The 15221-nt window shown below is 35.0% G+C and overlaps 1 protein-coding gene across 2 annotated transcripts in view; it reads left to right on the forward strand.

Annotated features, from left to right (window-relative positions):
* LOC126258863 (calpain-A-like) overlaps positions 1–15221 on the forward strand; it is a 247708-nt gene that overhangs the window by 115639 nt on the left and 116848 nt on the right. For both annotated transcript variants that reach the window (XM_049955676.1, XM_049955677.1), the window contains exons 5-6: positions 2090–2224; positions 2335–2503. In XM_049955676.1, coding sequence (XP_049811633.1) covers positions 2090–2224; positions 2335–2503 — 304 coding nt within the window. The remainder of the gene's footprint in view (positions 1–2089; positions 2225–2334; positions 2504–15221) is intronic.

Genomic DNA, 15221 nt, shown 5'->3' on the forward strand with positions numbered 1-15221 from the left:
AAACTTAAAACTGTTTAACAGAAGAAGAAATAATATTTGTCAGAGGTGACAGAAGAAGAAATGTGTTATCAATATAGAATGGTGTAATGCAGGTAAAGTGACGTGCAACTGAGAACAAAACAAAAATAAAACTACGTGCCATGTCATAGAAAATGAGAAAAATGTGAGATAATTAAGTCTGCTACAAAATAGAAAACCACAAGATTACTGAAAATTAAATATGGCATTGTAATAAGAAACAATTTAATGCAAGCACAGCAAAATTAGATTAATTCATTTATTGATTTGCATACCATGATTTGTACTCCATCATAAAGTGGATTTGTCAGGAATGCAAATCAAATCAAAATGTAATAAAAATATCATCGAACTTCCAGGTATTTCATTTCCAGTTGATGTGGCTGTGGGCTTTCGTAAATTTTATAATCATATCAGTCTGAGGCTATACATTCATACAGTATCAAAAAAGAATTTACTGCAGATAAACTGTAATTATGAACTAGTTGATAACCAACTATTGTTAATGGTAAACAAGCAATGCCATTTGTCAAACACCCTTGCCTTAGCCTCTTTGCAGGTAAAAAGACTGAGATATCTTCTCCCACAATCAGTTATTGCATTAAATTTCTATTACATCATAAACTGTATGAAACTCTCCTGAAAATACTTAACGAGCTTGAAGTGTCCACTCAATAATAAATCAGTCACTGAGAAGCTAATTGTTTGACAATTCTATTTTAATCATTTGCATATTTTTAAACATCTGTATGTACTGAAGTATCTGACTATTAGAATCGATTTCACATGTGCAGAAGCTGTCTGTGTTCCAGGTTATGCACAATCTGAAGGTACTAGAAGAAATCTACTAAAAGCTCTTGTGTCTTATTCACAACACCTTGCAGCAGCATACTAATAATGGGAATATGTTGTACAGAGTATTATGTATGTATTCATGGGTCGATAGATAGAGAGCTAGAGACAGAGACAGAGAGACAGAGAGAGACAGAGAGAGACAGAGAGAGAGACAGAGAGAGAGACAGAGAGAGACAGAGAGAGACCAGAGAGAGACCAGAGAGAGACCAGAGAGAGACCAGAGAGAGACCAGAGAGAGACCAGAGAGAGACCAGAGAGAGACCAGAGAGAGACCAGAGAGAGACAGAGAGTTGGCATCCGAAGAAATTAGAAATTTTTGCAAAAGGGGGCAAGGTCCTAAAATAGCTATTTTTGATACAATTAATTCAGTTTGGCTGAAAACTTGAAATTCCACAAGAACTAAATTTGAGAAGAAGTACACAAAGCAGAAGTACCCAAACCATTGATAGCTATCACCTTAGTATGTTGCACTAGGAATCTCCATGGCTGGGAGTCAGACCAGGCCCTTTTCTTTAGCTCTGGGTAAGTGCTATACAAAGAAGTGACAGAGAAAATATCAATGATACTGTTTCAGCGAGGTTCAGTAAAGGTTAGCAACCATTTTGACTCCAGAAGAGTGGCCAAACTGCTGTCATACCAATGAAGTGGCATAATTTCCCATTGACATTGTGGCAAACAAAAACACACAAAACATACAGCATGTTTCAAAATTCTTATTACTCATTTCCAAAGGCTGTAGAGGTGGCATTTCTGACATAACATTTCTTCCAAAACCCTATGGGACCTATTGATTGTCATGATCAGAAAGGCTAATGGAAGGGGACATCTACACATCAGGTTGAGAATTTGGGTCAGCTGCAAAGTGTGATAGATAGCTGGGGCAGTTAAGGCAACTGTTCTAGAGAAGTGGAGCATCCGGCATAGATTTTCAACCTTCACCTTTGGTTTATTTCAGTGTCCAGGCAACTGAAGTCTTGTTTCTCATTATACTATATCTATGTTTATTCTGTCTTAATTAGTTTTAACTTTAAGTTAAATTTTAGAGACAGTTACAATTCATAAAGTACTCAAAGGTTTCATTTTATTGGAAAATTAGACCTGCAACACTTGCATAATTGTAATAATGTATCTTTTACTCAACATTTGGAGCCTTTCATTTTCATGTATGTAGCATACAAAAAAGGAATATTTCCCAAAAAATTTTTCATCTTTCTAGATTCTGGCAATATGGACGTTGGATAGATGTTGTAATTGATGACAGATTACCAACACACAATGGGAAACTTGTGTTTCTTCATTCAGCAACATATAATGAATTTTGGAGTTCTCTACTTGAAAAAGCTTATGCCAAGTAAGTTATAGTTTAAAATTAGTTTCTATTTCATCCAGTGTCATAAAATATTACATATTGGTATTATAGATATTTCTTGTCACAGCTTTAATTTTTCTTTTTTGCCACAGGTTATATGGTTCATATGAAGCTCTTAGCAGTGGTGTTACATCTGAAGCAATGGAAGATTTTACAGGTGGTGTCACTGAAATGTTTGAACTGAAAGATGCTCCTCCTAATTTGTACAAAATTCTTATAAAAGCATATGAACGTGGTGCCTTAATGGGATGCTCTATAGAGGTTTGTGGATGTAATATTACAAAGCCCTACATTTCCCAGAAGTCTGTAGCTATTGTTGTTGTTGTTGCTAATGTGTTTATCAGTCTAAAGACTGATTTAATATAGCTCTCTGAATTACTCTATTCCATGCAAGCTCCTTATTATCTGCATAACTACTGCAAACTGCATCCACTTTCACCCTTCCCTCCATTACCAAACTGACAATTTCTTGATGCCTCAGGATGAATTTTATTGAAGGATCCATGCTTTTAGTCAAGTTCTGTCATATATTTCTTATCTCCTTGATTTGATTCAGCACTTCGTCATTTATTTATTTATTTTGATACTCTGAATCATACATTGTACAGAAATGCACCTCATGATATAGGTAAGGTCATTTGATACATATTAGGCATTTATAAGAAGAGGTACACGTCTGTGAATCTATAAAATGATTACATATTTATATCACATGTGTAATGTACTTAGGTCTTATATTTATTCTGTACCAGAATTTAGCATTTATACCAATAAAACTTACATTCAGTTATGTTACATAAGATCAATAGTTTCGGATCCATTATATGATGTTTTTGTTGAGCAGTTCCTTATAGCAAGTTGTTTTTGAGGAATTCCTGTATGCTGTAGAGGCAGTGTTTAATTAGCAGTGACTGTAGTTTTACTTTAAAATCCTTCACTTGTGTAAAGTTCTTCACTGCTATTGGGAGATGATTGTAGAGTTTTATTCCCATATATTTGACACCTTTACTGTACAGTTTTGTTGAATGGGGAATTATTCGTAGAGAGTTCTTTGACCTTGTTTCATGTTGGAAGCAGTTTGAGTTTATATCTAAGTTGCTAATATTTTTCTTGGTGAAACATAGTAGGCCCAGTATGTACTGACATGGGAGGCGTAGTATGTTCAGATTCTCAAACAGTGGTTTACAGGATTCTTTCTGCTGTTTGAATAATATTATTCTAACCTTTTTTAGTTTAAACAGCCTCTCTGCTTGTGCACTGTGGCCCCAAAAGATAATTCTGTAGCTTAGTATAGAGTGGAAAAGAGCATAGTACATTGATGTGAGGGTGCTGGTATTAACAATATTCCTTATTTGTCTAATCATGAAACATACTTTACTCAATTTGGTGCAAGTTATATCAATATGACTTTTCCACGTAAGTGTGTCGGTAATGGTAACCCCCAAAAATTTGGTTTCCTTTACGTAGTTGATTTTATCATCACTCAGTGATATATTTTTATTCTGAACTGTGTGGAAAGTAATACCACCTGTCCTTTTTTAATATTTAGGTGTAGACTGTTTGAATTAAGCCATGAATTTAGTTGTGCTGTGCTCCTGTTTATTGCACCTTGAAGATGTTCATTTGAGTCGGATATCATAATTGTGGTATCATTAGCAAATAGAAAGGTTCTGTTATTGTGTAAATTTAAGGGGAGGTCATTTACATAAAGTAAGAATAATAAGGGTCTCAACACTGAGCTTTGGGTAACTCCATGTTCTGTGATTTGGGTAGATGACTGTACAGTATTAGCAATTCCTGGTCAATTGGTTGCATTCATTTTGACATATTGGTATCTGTCTTTCAGGCAGCTTTTAAACCAGTCATGGCCAGTGCCCCTTATTTGATGGGAGTAAATTTTTTGCAGCAATATATTGTGATTGACTATACCGAATGCCTTTGTTAGGTCAAGAAAAATACCTATGGCTGGAAGCTTCTTGTCTACTAGTGTTAAGGTGTAATCTAGGAGTTGCTGTATTGCATCAGTTGTGGTTTTTCCTCCTTGGAAACCAAACTGAGCAGGTGATATGGCATTTCTTTTTTTCAGAAATGAATTTAGTCTGTCTGCCATAGTGTATTCAAATATTTTGCTGAATACTGAGAGTACTGCTATTGGCCTGTAATTGCTCGTATCTTCTTTACTGTGTTTTTTATGAATGAGTATGATTTTTGTGGTCTTGAGTTTATTAGGAAATATGCCATTGAGGAATGAAGAGTTTATTATGTGTGACAGTGGTTTACTTATGAGGTTGCTTCAGTTATGGAGAAGAAAGCAAGGGATCTGATCTTGTCCTGCAGAGGATTTTTTCTTGATTTTTGTATGGATAATTTTTTCTATTTCTGCCTCTGTTGTTGGTAATAAGAACAGCGTGTCAGTGCAGTGTCATTAGTTATCTGATCTTTGGCATTGTTCTGTAGTACCACATTTCAAAGGCATCTATTCTCCTCTTGTTTCAACACTTAATCATCCACATTTCGCATCCATACCAGGCTACATCCTACACAAATACCTCTGGAAAAGACTTCTTGCTGCTTAAATTTATCTTCAACATTAATAAATTATCTTTTTCAGAAATGCCATTGTTGCTATTGGCAGTCTGTGTTTTATGTCCTCTCTGCTTCAGCCACCATTAGTTATATATCTGCCCAAACAGCAAACACTGTCTGCTACTTTAGTGTTGCATTTCCTAATATAATTCCCTTAGCATTGCCTGATGTAATTTGAGTATATTGTTTTACTTTTGTTTATATTCATCTTTTAACCTGTTTTTAGTACTCTCCATTCCATTCAACTGATCTTCCAAGTTAGTTATCATCTCTGATGGGCATTGGAAAACCTCATTTTTTGTTTTTATTTCTCCCTGAATTTTACTTTGATTTCAAAAATTTCCCTTGGTTTATTTTACTGTTTGCTCTGGGTACAAACTCAATAACATTTGAGACAGACTATAATCTTGTTGCACTACTTCTAAACTACTACTTCTCTTTCAAGTCCTTTGACTCTTTTACAACTGTAACAGCACTCTAGTTTCAGTATTCAGTACAAGTTGTAGACAACATTTTGCTACCCCCCCCCCCTCCCCTTACACACACACACACACACACACACACACACACACACACACACACACACACACACACACCTCTAAAAAAAGCCTGCCACCATCAGAATTTCAGAAAGAGCATTCTAGTCAAGATTGTCAAAAGCTTTCATTAAAACAACAAATTCTGTAAACATAGGTTTTCCTTTCTTCAGTAGGTCTTTTAAGATTAGTTGTCAGGTCAGTATTGCACCACATGTTTTCATATTTCTCCAAAACCCTAACTTAAATTCCCTGAAGTTGATATCTATCAAATTATCCATTCTTCAGTAAATAACCTGTGTCAATATTTTGCAGCCATGACTTACTGAAGAGATAGTTTAGTAATATTCATCCCAATCACCATTTGCCTTCTTTCGTATGAGAATTGTTACTTTCTTCTTGAGGTCCAAGGATATTTTTCCCATCTTTTACACCTTGCATGTCATGTGGAATAGTTTTGTTGTGATTACTTCTCTCAAATTTTAATCAATCTGAGGAAATATTGTCTATTCCAGGTGTCTTGTTTTCTCTTGGATCTTTCAGTGCTTTGTCAGATTTTTCTTGCAGTACCATATTTCCCATCTCATCTTCATATATTTCCTCTTCTCTTTTCATTATATTGCCTTTAAGTTTATTGCCTTTTATACCCTTCTATATATCCCTTCCCCCTTTCAGTCTTCTCATCATTGCTGAGCTCTTGATACTCATACAGCTGCTTCTTATTTCTCCAAAATTTTCTTTTATTTTCATACAGGTGGCATCCATAATCATGCATGCCATGCTCTTACAGCTTTTCATTTATCCTCTAGTCACTCCTGCAATGTAGTTTTGCATTTTCTCTTAATCTCATTTATTATATGTGTGTATTCTATTATCCCTGTTTTACTTCGCGCATTTTTAATTTGTCTCCTTTCATCAGTTAAGTTCAGTATATTGTGTATTATGTAAGGATTTCTAGTGGACCTTGTCATTTTGCCTATTTAATCCTTTGCAGCTTTTGTTATTTCATCTCACACTGTATTCTTTCACCCAGGTTCAGTAATTTTCTAATGCTTCCTTTGAAACTCTCAGTAACCAGTGCTTCTGTCAATTTGTCTAGCTCACATCTACTTAATTTGCTACATTTCTGCAGTTTCTTCAGTTTCAATATACAATTATTAATCAATAAATTATGGCCAGAGTCCTGTAAAAGTTTTGAAGTTTAAAATCAAATTTCTAGATCTTTGTCATATTATTATATAATTTTTCTGAAACCTTCCAGTGCCATGAGGTTTTAACATAGTCACGCAATCAAAATATATTAAAAATTAATAATTTTACAAAAATCATTTTGTAGGTGAACATAATGGTCCAAAAACTATTTTTTAGCAGTACCTGTCAGTAATAGAAGCAGCAAGTGTTGAACATAAAACTTCAACACTTAGATTTGGTAGTGAGATGTGATTGTCCTAGATCTTTCAGAATCAATTTTCGTTTTTTGAAATAAAATTAAAGTTTATGTATAATTTTTGAATTTCCATTACATAAAGAGTAATGACCAACTGATAGAATCAGTAGTGAATGATGACTGAATTGCTACAGACATTTGTTCACAGTGGATGCAACCCAACTAATGGACCAGATTTTTAATGCACTGAGCAAAAGATCTAGCCTGTGCTAAATAGTTCAGGAAAGTAAGGAAGGACTTAAGTGCCCTGAACTGCAGGGGATTGATGGTTTTCCTGGCATTTCACTTGCACCAATGGCTGGCACCGACAAATATTCACCCTCCATCATTGCAAAGTGCCCATGAAAAGTCTTAAGAATTTTGTAACTTACAGTTGCTTGATGTGATGTGCAATAGGGTGGGGAGGGGAGTTGGAGGGGCACGTGCTTCTGTATTTTCTTCTGGAAATATCAATTTTGCCAGTTATATAATCTAATTACAGACTTAAGCAAAACCCTCTAATTAACAACAAAAAGTGTCCATTACCTACTCAGAACTATGACAATGCCAAAATCCTGAAAAGAAAAACTAAAAATTGAAAATTATACTTGTATCAAGTGCTCCAGTGATTCAGAGCGTAATATATTTGAATGCTTTTCAACTGTAGCTGTAATGTTTCAAGGTCTGTTCCACACATGTGTAACCTGGTAACTTAATTTTAATTGAATAATTAAGAACAGATGTTTATACATATCAGCAGCAGAAATTAGAATGAACAAGAAAATGTAAAAGTTACCATGAAAGATATCAGTATGACTACAACAACATGTGTACTTGATATGTTCCAAAATGCTGTGCATAAAAGTGTGACTTTCTGGTGCTCATTCCTTGGGTTCTATTGATGATAATATTGTATGGTCAAGTGTATTGTATAGCCCTTGGGCTAGGGACAGTTTATGTACCCAACAAAAGTATCATCTTAGTGTCACTATCCTACAATACAGGGTCAAAGTACGAATATTACACACTTCCTCCTACTTAGACCAATGGAGCAAACTGGTTGGTTCTGTTTGCATTTGATGTGGCCAACGGTGGGCTGGATGGGACTTATGGAGGCACCACTAGTTCATGGATGGTTCCTTGGAAAACTGTAAAAAAATGCTTTTTTTACTTTTATATTAGAAATACAATAGAAGAAGCTGGAGTAATAATGTTTGTTAAAATAATGTAGTGTACAAGTCTGTAGATGTAAAGAATTACTGTGTTGATCAGCATTTTGAGGCTTGTTGCGTTGAACTTCACAGTAATACTCTGCCTGTGTATGTGATTACTGTTTACTGTTTACAGAGCACCCTCAGGAAAGCGTAGTATATTCTTCAAGCAAATAAAATCACTTTTAACTTGGCTGTTAAAAGAGAGAGAGAGAGAGAGAGAGAGAGAGAGAGAGAGAGAGAGAGAGAGAGAGAGAGAGAAAGAAAAAAAAACCAAAGAAACAATCATGCTTGGTGACTTTAATATAAATTTCTTTACCTGTAATAGTAATAGAACAGTTTTTGAGAATGTAACGGGCTCTTTTAATCTAAGGGCAGTTGTTGACTTTCCCACAAGGGTGATTAAGAACTCCACAAGTCTGATTGATAATATTTTTGTTGACAACAACAGAATTGATAACATTTGTGTAACACAAATCTTAAATGGCCTTTCAGACTATGATGGGCAGGTGTTAAAAATGCATGTGTAAGCCCAGCTAACAAGATTAGTTTTACCAATAGCGTTTTAGATTAATCAATAGTGAGAATCTGGAAACCTTCAGCAGACATTTGCAGCAATTGGAATTGGACACAGTATATCAGGCTGAAGACATCAATGATAAATTTAACATATTGCTGAATGAAGTCCTTACTATTTTTGGAGCTGTATTTCCCAATAGAATTTCAAAAAACACCAATCTGAATGATTACAGGAGACAGTGGCTCACTAAGGGAATCAAAACATCCTGTAAAATAAAGAGAATGCTTTATGTCTCACTTAGAAATCCAAAACAACTTCAGAATAGGGAGCACTACAAATTACACTGTAGCATCCTAAAGAGTGTCATTAAAAAATCCAGGAGCATGTTTATCAAATCTGAAATTAACAATCCAAATAATAAAATGAAAACTATTTAGATGGTGGTCAAAAGGGAGACAGGAAAAATTACAGAAAATACAGACAGTAACAAAGTGTGTCATAATGCAAGTTTGGTAGATGAAGGTGATACAATTTCCAATATCATAAACAACCAATTTTTGACAGTAGCAGATCAAACTGGGTGTAAAGGGTCTAGAGATGAAGCCACGAGTCTTCTACAAAAAGCAGTGCAGAACAAAATTAGTCAGATGCATGTGCCCTATGTTTCAACTGAAGGAATTGAGAAGGTAATAAGACAAATGATAAATAAAAATTGCACTGGTGTGGATAATATATCTATCAAGGTATTGAAGTACTGCTGCAAATTTATTCTTCAAGTTCTCTGTCACATATTTAGAGGCCATAAATCAAGGTACTATTCAAATAAGGTGACAAAGCTTATGTTTCCAACTACCAGCCAATTTCATTACTAATAAGTCTCTGTAAAATCCTACAGAAACTAATGTTCAAGAGAATCATGGATCAGCATAATAAAAATAAAATCTTTAATAAAAATCAGTTTGGATTCCAAAAGGTTACTTCAAATGAACATGCCATTTTCTCATTTGTCAACCAAGTCCTTGAATCCATAACCAATAAAATGTCACCAGTTGGAATCTTCTGTGATCTGTCTAAAGCATTTGACTTTGTAGATCACAAAATTCTACTTACGAAGGCTGAGAACTATAGATTAAATGCTAAAGTAAGGATGTGGCTGAGGTCATATCTAAATGGTAGAAGGTAGTATTGAAAAATTCTGCAATGGCATCTGTCTGTTCTGACTGGGGCAATGTAAACTTGTGTAGTGCCACAGTGCTCGATGATTGGTCTTTCCTCAACTTTATCAATGATCTGCCATGATGTATAACACAAAAGCACACTTCACCCTGTTTGCTGATGACACAACCATTATGATTCACAAAACACCCAACTGCAGTCTAGAGATCACTGCGACTGCTGCATTCAAAGAAGCTCTAGATTGGTTCACTTCAAATGATCTGTCACTCATTGTTAACAAGACAATTCATTCAGTTTCAAACAGCAAATAAAAAACAGGAAAATATTTAAATAAAGAAATATTGACAGTGCAGTCTCCCAAATTCCTGGGATTACATATAAACAACAATCTAAACTGGACAGTTCACATCAATAAACTATGTCAAAGACCAAATTCAGCAGCATTTACCTTTCATGCAATTTCATCTGTTTGTGACTTGGAAACAATTAAAGTTCCATACATAGGATAATTCTATTCACTTATGACATATGGCATCATATTTTGGGGTAACCAGTCATGAGCAAATGAAATCTTTGTTGCAAAGAAAAGAGTCATCAGAATTGTGGCTAGAGTGCACCCCAGATGCTCCTGTGGAAACATATTCGAACAGCTTGAGATCGTCACCATGCCATAGCATGAATTTTTACATAATGTACATAGTGCACTAGATGAGGGAAATTTGGCAACAGCCATATTCCTTGATCTTACCAAGGCATTTGATTAAGTGAAACATGACCTGTTAATAAAGAAACTTCAGGCATATAAAAGATTCAGCAATAATACTGCTAACCAACTACTTGACAAACTGGAAGCAGTGCGCAAAGCTAACATACCAAATTAATGACAGAGTTGCAGTTGCCCAGTCTTCTAATGAAACTGTCAAACAGGGAGTCCCCCAAGGATCTAATCTTGGCCCCTTTCTCGTTTTGGTCTATGTGAATGATGTCATCCAGCCACATAACTCCATAATAGTGAGCTACGCAGATGACACATCTCTGTTGTTTTTTGGCAAAAATACCTGTGAAGTTACATCTTCTGTAACAGATGGAGTAATAACTATAATTAAGTATTTTCAAGAACAAGAGCTAAAGGTCAATGTTAATAAATCACAATTATTATCATTCAAGACTGTTAGCTTTCATCATACCTCTATAAATAATATATATGGAATTGAGGCAGCAGACAGTAATAGCTGCAAATTCTTGGGCCTATGCTTAGACAAAAACTTGCCGTGGTCAAAGCATGTTAACTTTGTGTCAGTCATCTTGCAAAAATAGTTACAAACACTACTATTCAAACTGTTTACTATGGAACAATAATCCTTTACTAAATTATGGTATTGAACTTTGGGGCTGTACTGCTGATACACACCTCAATAGATTAATGTTGTTGCAGAAGTAGGCAATTAGAATAATGCATAATCTGGGTCATAATGATTCTGTTAGAGAGATTTTTGTGCAACATAAGTACCTTACAGTGGATTTATATAAGGTAATTTTATTTTTTGTAAACCATCAAAAAGATTCAAGAAGATGCAATGACATACACAATTACAATACTAGAAATAAAATTAGTTACTTTAGACAAAGAACAAAGTTAAAAATAACAGATCACAGCCCATACATTAGTGGTCATATTTGATTTAACAAATTGCCAATTGCTTATTATGATGAGAATATCTTTAAAACAAAACTCAAATTATTCCTGTCAAAAAAATGTTTGTACTCTCAAATGGTTCAAATGGCTCTAAGCTCTATGGGATTTAACATCTGAGGTCATCAGTCCCCTAGACTTAGAACTACTTAAACCTAACTAACCTAAGGACATACACACATATCCATGCTCGAGACAGGATTTGAACCTGTGACTTGAGCAGCAGTGTGGTTCCGGATTGAAGCGCCTAGAACCGTTCAGCCACAGCGGCCAGCGTTTGTACTCTCTGTCTGAATTCTAAGTTGAAAACAAGTGATCTTATAATCTGTATTAGAAATTAGAAATATTTTAGTTGTATACCTACTTCTGTGACACTACATCTTTGTGTACTTGTTTTAGAGTCTTTGATAATATGTATCAACTATTTGTTTTGTTTGTATTTTAAGAACATCTTCATAATTATGTAAACAACACTGACATTTGCAATAGTCATCACTTTTGTTGAATCTATGCAAAATAAATAAATAAATAAATAGTGTAAGGTCATCTCGGTATATTTTTTTCCACTAACGTGCTTTGTGAACAATAATCATGCAATTTACAAAACAAACAGTGAATATCATAATCATGAAACAAGAAGTAAACATGATCTTCTCAAAGATATAAAAAATCTCAGTATGGTGCAGAAAGGAGTAAATTATTTGAGCAGTAAAGTATACAATAAACTTCCATTTCACGTTAAATAAGTCATTGGCGATGTGACTAAATTCAAAAAACAGCTGAAACTTTATCTTTTGAATAGTTCTTTCTATTCTTTACAAGAAATTTTTGACAGTGTGTAACAATTAGCACAATGTGTTTAATTTTAAGCATCCCTATAAGAACTATGTAGTACAGGCACACCAACTGATGACAGAATGGTTTTTATACGTATTAGAACATAAGACTTACAATTTGTTTGTGTAATCATTATTACTACCATAATCTGTGTTGTTTAAACACTTGAACCTCATGTATCTGTTTATATATGATTTAGTTCATAAGCCTAATGACCATTTAGATATGGGTTATTACAGTAATAATCTGACAAGTTCTACACCCTAGCAGTACACTCACATCAAAGATCTATGGAACATGAAAATAAATAAATAAAATAAATGTATTTTCACTTTCATGGGTGGACCAATACCCAGCTGAAGATTCCAAGATGGCTATGCCCAGCAAATAGCTTAAATTTTTATGATATGTTCCTAAGATCCCAATCGTGAACAATCTTTGGAATTTTCTTGATACCTTTATCTGTTTCCAAGACACAGAGGTTCAAAGTTACCCTAATTCTACTGGTTAAAACCATTATGAGGCAAAATCTAAATAACAAATAACTGTAAAATATTACCAAAATTTTAATGGTATGTTCTCTTGACATTTATGTAAACGAATGAGCTCTCCATTTTCAAAAATCTTTACCTGTTATTGAGAATCATCTCAAAAAGTTGTATTTTGGGTGCCAAGAGCCAGCCATGGTTTCTGAGACGGCTATGCATGGTAAATGGCTGTAATTTTTACAGTGTATTCCTAAGATCCTGGTTTTGAACAACCTTCAAAATTTTCTTCAAATCTTTATCTGTTTCGGAGATACAGAGTTTCTAAGTTCCTCTACTTGTACACATAAAATCTGTTGTGAGGTGAAATCATAGTTTATAAAGTGATGTTGCATAAGGAATATGCTGTGAAGTGTCTGATTATCATCTGGGAATCCAATGTTGTAGAGCTGAAACACATGCAAAGTTTGTTTTCATCTACAATCTGACCTGAGGTGTAAAATTAGTTTTGTATTATTTCAGTTTCATGTAAGTAAACTATCTAAATTTTACTGACCAATGTATTTCTTTTTATGAGTTACATGCCCTGCAGCTGCAGGGAAAAGAAGGGAACCAGTGGAAAAATACTCCTATTGGAATGCAAAAAAATGCAAATATGTTCCTGTTTATTTAATTAAAGACTCTGAAAAAAGTGGCTCGTACTAGCTTCCTCACCAGCTTTAAAAATGTTCCCAAAGGTTTGGCATGTGAACATATTTACACTTTTTTATGCTGAGAGAGAAGAAGAAAGTGGTAGCAGCAAAGAGGTGGAAAAGTAGTGAATACTGGAAGATAGTAGACAGTGGTTGTTTTGTAGAAAGAGCAAAGGAGACGATAGCAGTGTGAGAGAAAGAGAGGGACACAGTGGCAGTGGAATATAGTTGTCAGTGACAGTGACAGGCAGAGGGGAGGGGCTGGGGGGGGGGGGGGGAGGAGGCCAAGAGAAAGAGGAAGTTGAATTGGGTGAGAGCCAGTGATAATGAGAGACAGAATATATGACAATGACAACAAGGAAGAGAGAGACAGTGTCAGTGAGGAAAGGCAGCAAGAGAGAGAGCAAGGGAGAGACACCAACAGTAAGAGGAGACTAGTAGTAGTAGTAGTAGTAGTAGTAGTAGTAGTAGTACAGAATGAATGAGACTGTGGCTGTGACACAGGAGACAATGACAGAGAGATACAAAGAGATAATGACAATGAGTTAGGCTGAATAAGCGAGTGAGAAAGGGCAATTGGAAGTGCATGGGTATGAGCAACTTACAATGATGGTCCAGTGAGTGTGAGTGAGTTATACTCAGGGGAGCTTGTGGGAGTCTGAGGGGAGTTGCATGTTTAAAAAAAGCGAAAATGTATTCACATACCAAAATTTTGGAGAAAGTTTCTAAAGGTGCTTAGGTAGGTGACTGAGCCAGCTGGTATCCCACTTTTCAGTCAGCGCCTTTAATTTAATAAACATAGACAAATTCACATTTTTTTGTGCTCTGTTAGGAGAATTTTTTCACTAGTATAGTATTGGGCTAGGTCACTGATGTATATGGAAATAAAATAGCTTTTCTCAAAAAGAGAAAGGAAGAGAAACACCCTGAGTGAATCTGGAAAAATGTAAGAGATGGTCAAAATTGCATAGAATAATTTGAGTGGCAACTGATCAAGCTTGCATTAATTTTTAAATGAAAAATGTTAACAGCTTTCACTCAGTCACATCCATGATGTGATACATTCACTTAGGATATGCAGAAGGGGCATCAGCGTATAAATTCTTTTGTAAATATGTATTACATAGTTTTACTGTTTCGACATTTTGAGCATCTTCAAAAAACAGTGTATGTAATCTAATCTAATGGTAGCAGAGGTAAAGATAGTTCGAATGAAACACAAGAATACCTTTCACTTGTACAGAGTTATTGAATATAGCTGAGAAACCACACTAATGCCAAGTAAGAAGTATGTGTAACTAAACCTGGAGTCATAGGAAATCTCTATGAATTTAAAGATAAACAAGAAAAAGGGTTAGAAGTGAGCAGATAATGAGTAATGTAACCAACTGTTTAAAAATATTCATCCATATACTTGCTAGAGGTGCATAATAAATTAGGAGAAAAGACTGCAAATGATAGATTGTGACAGAGACAGCCAGACTGTCAGCATGTTAGTGAACAGAATAGAATTTTTATTGTCACATAAAATATCATATACAATCATTTGATTTAAACAGTCATGACTCATCAATGAAAACAGTTTTATGCCTACATAGGTACAATAGAAAACCTACATATTGCTGTAACTACCAATTTTATGTATGCATCGCTTCATAGTTTGAGTGTGAAGTTTGTGCTTGATTTGGCCACTAGAGGCCACCCGGCCTGCTAATACTTCAGAAGACAGAAGTTGCGTGCAGCAATGTCTATATAGGCTGGACCACAAGGCTCTGCCAACCACTTTTGTATATCTCCATGTGTATGTAGTGTTTGAG

The sequence above is a fragment of the Schistocerca nitens genome, chromosome 1 (assembly GCF_023898315.1).
Source record: "Schistocerca nitens isolate TAMUIC-IGC-003100 chromosome 1, iqSchNite1.1, whole genome shotgun sequence".
NCBI lineage: Eukaryota > Metazoa > Arthropoda > Insecta > Orthoptera > Acrididae > Schistocerca > Schistocerca nitens.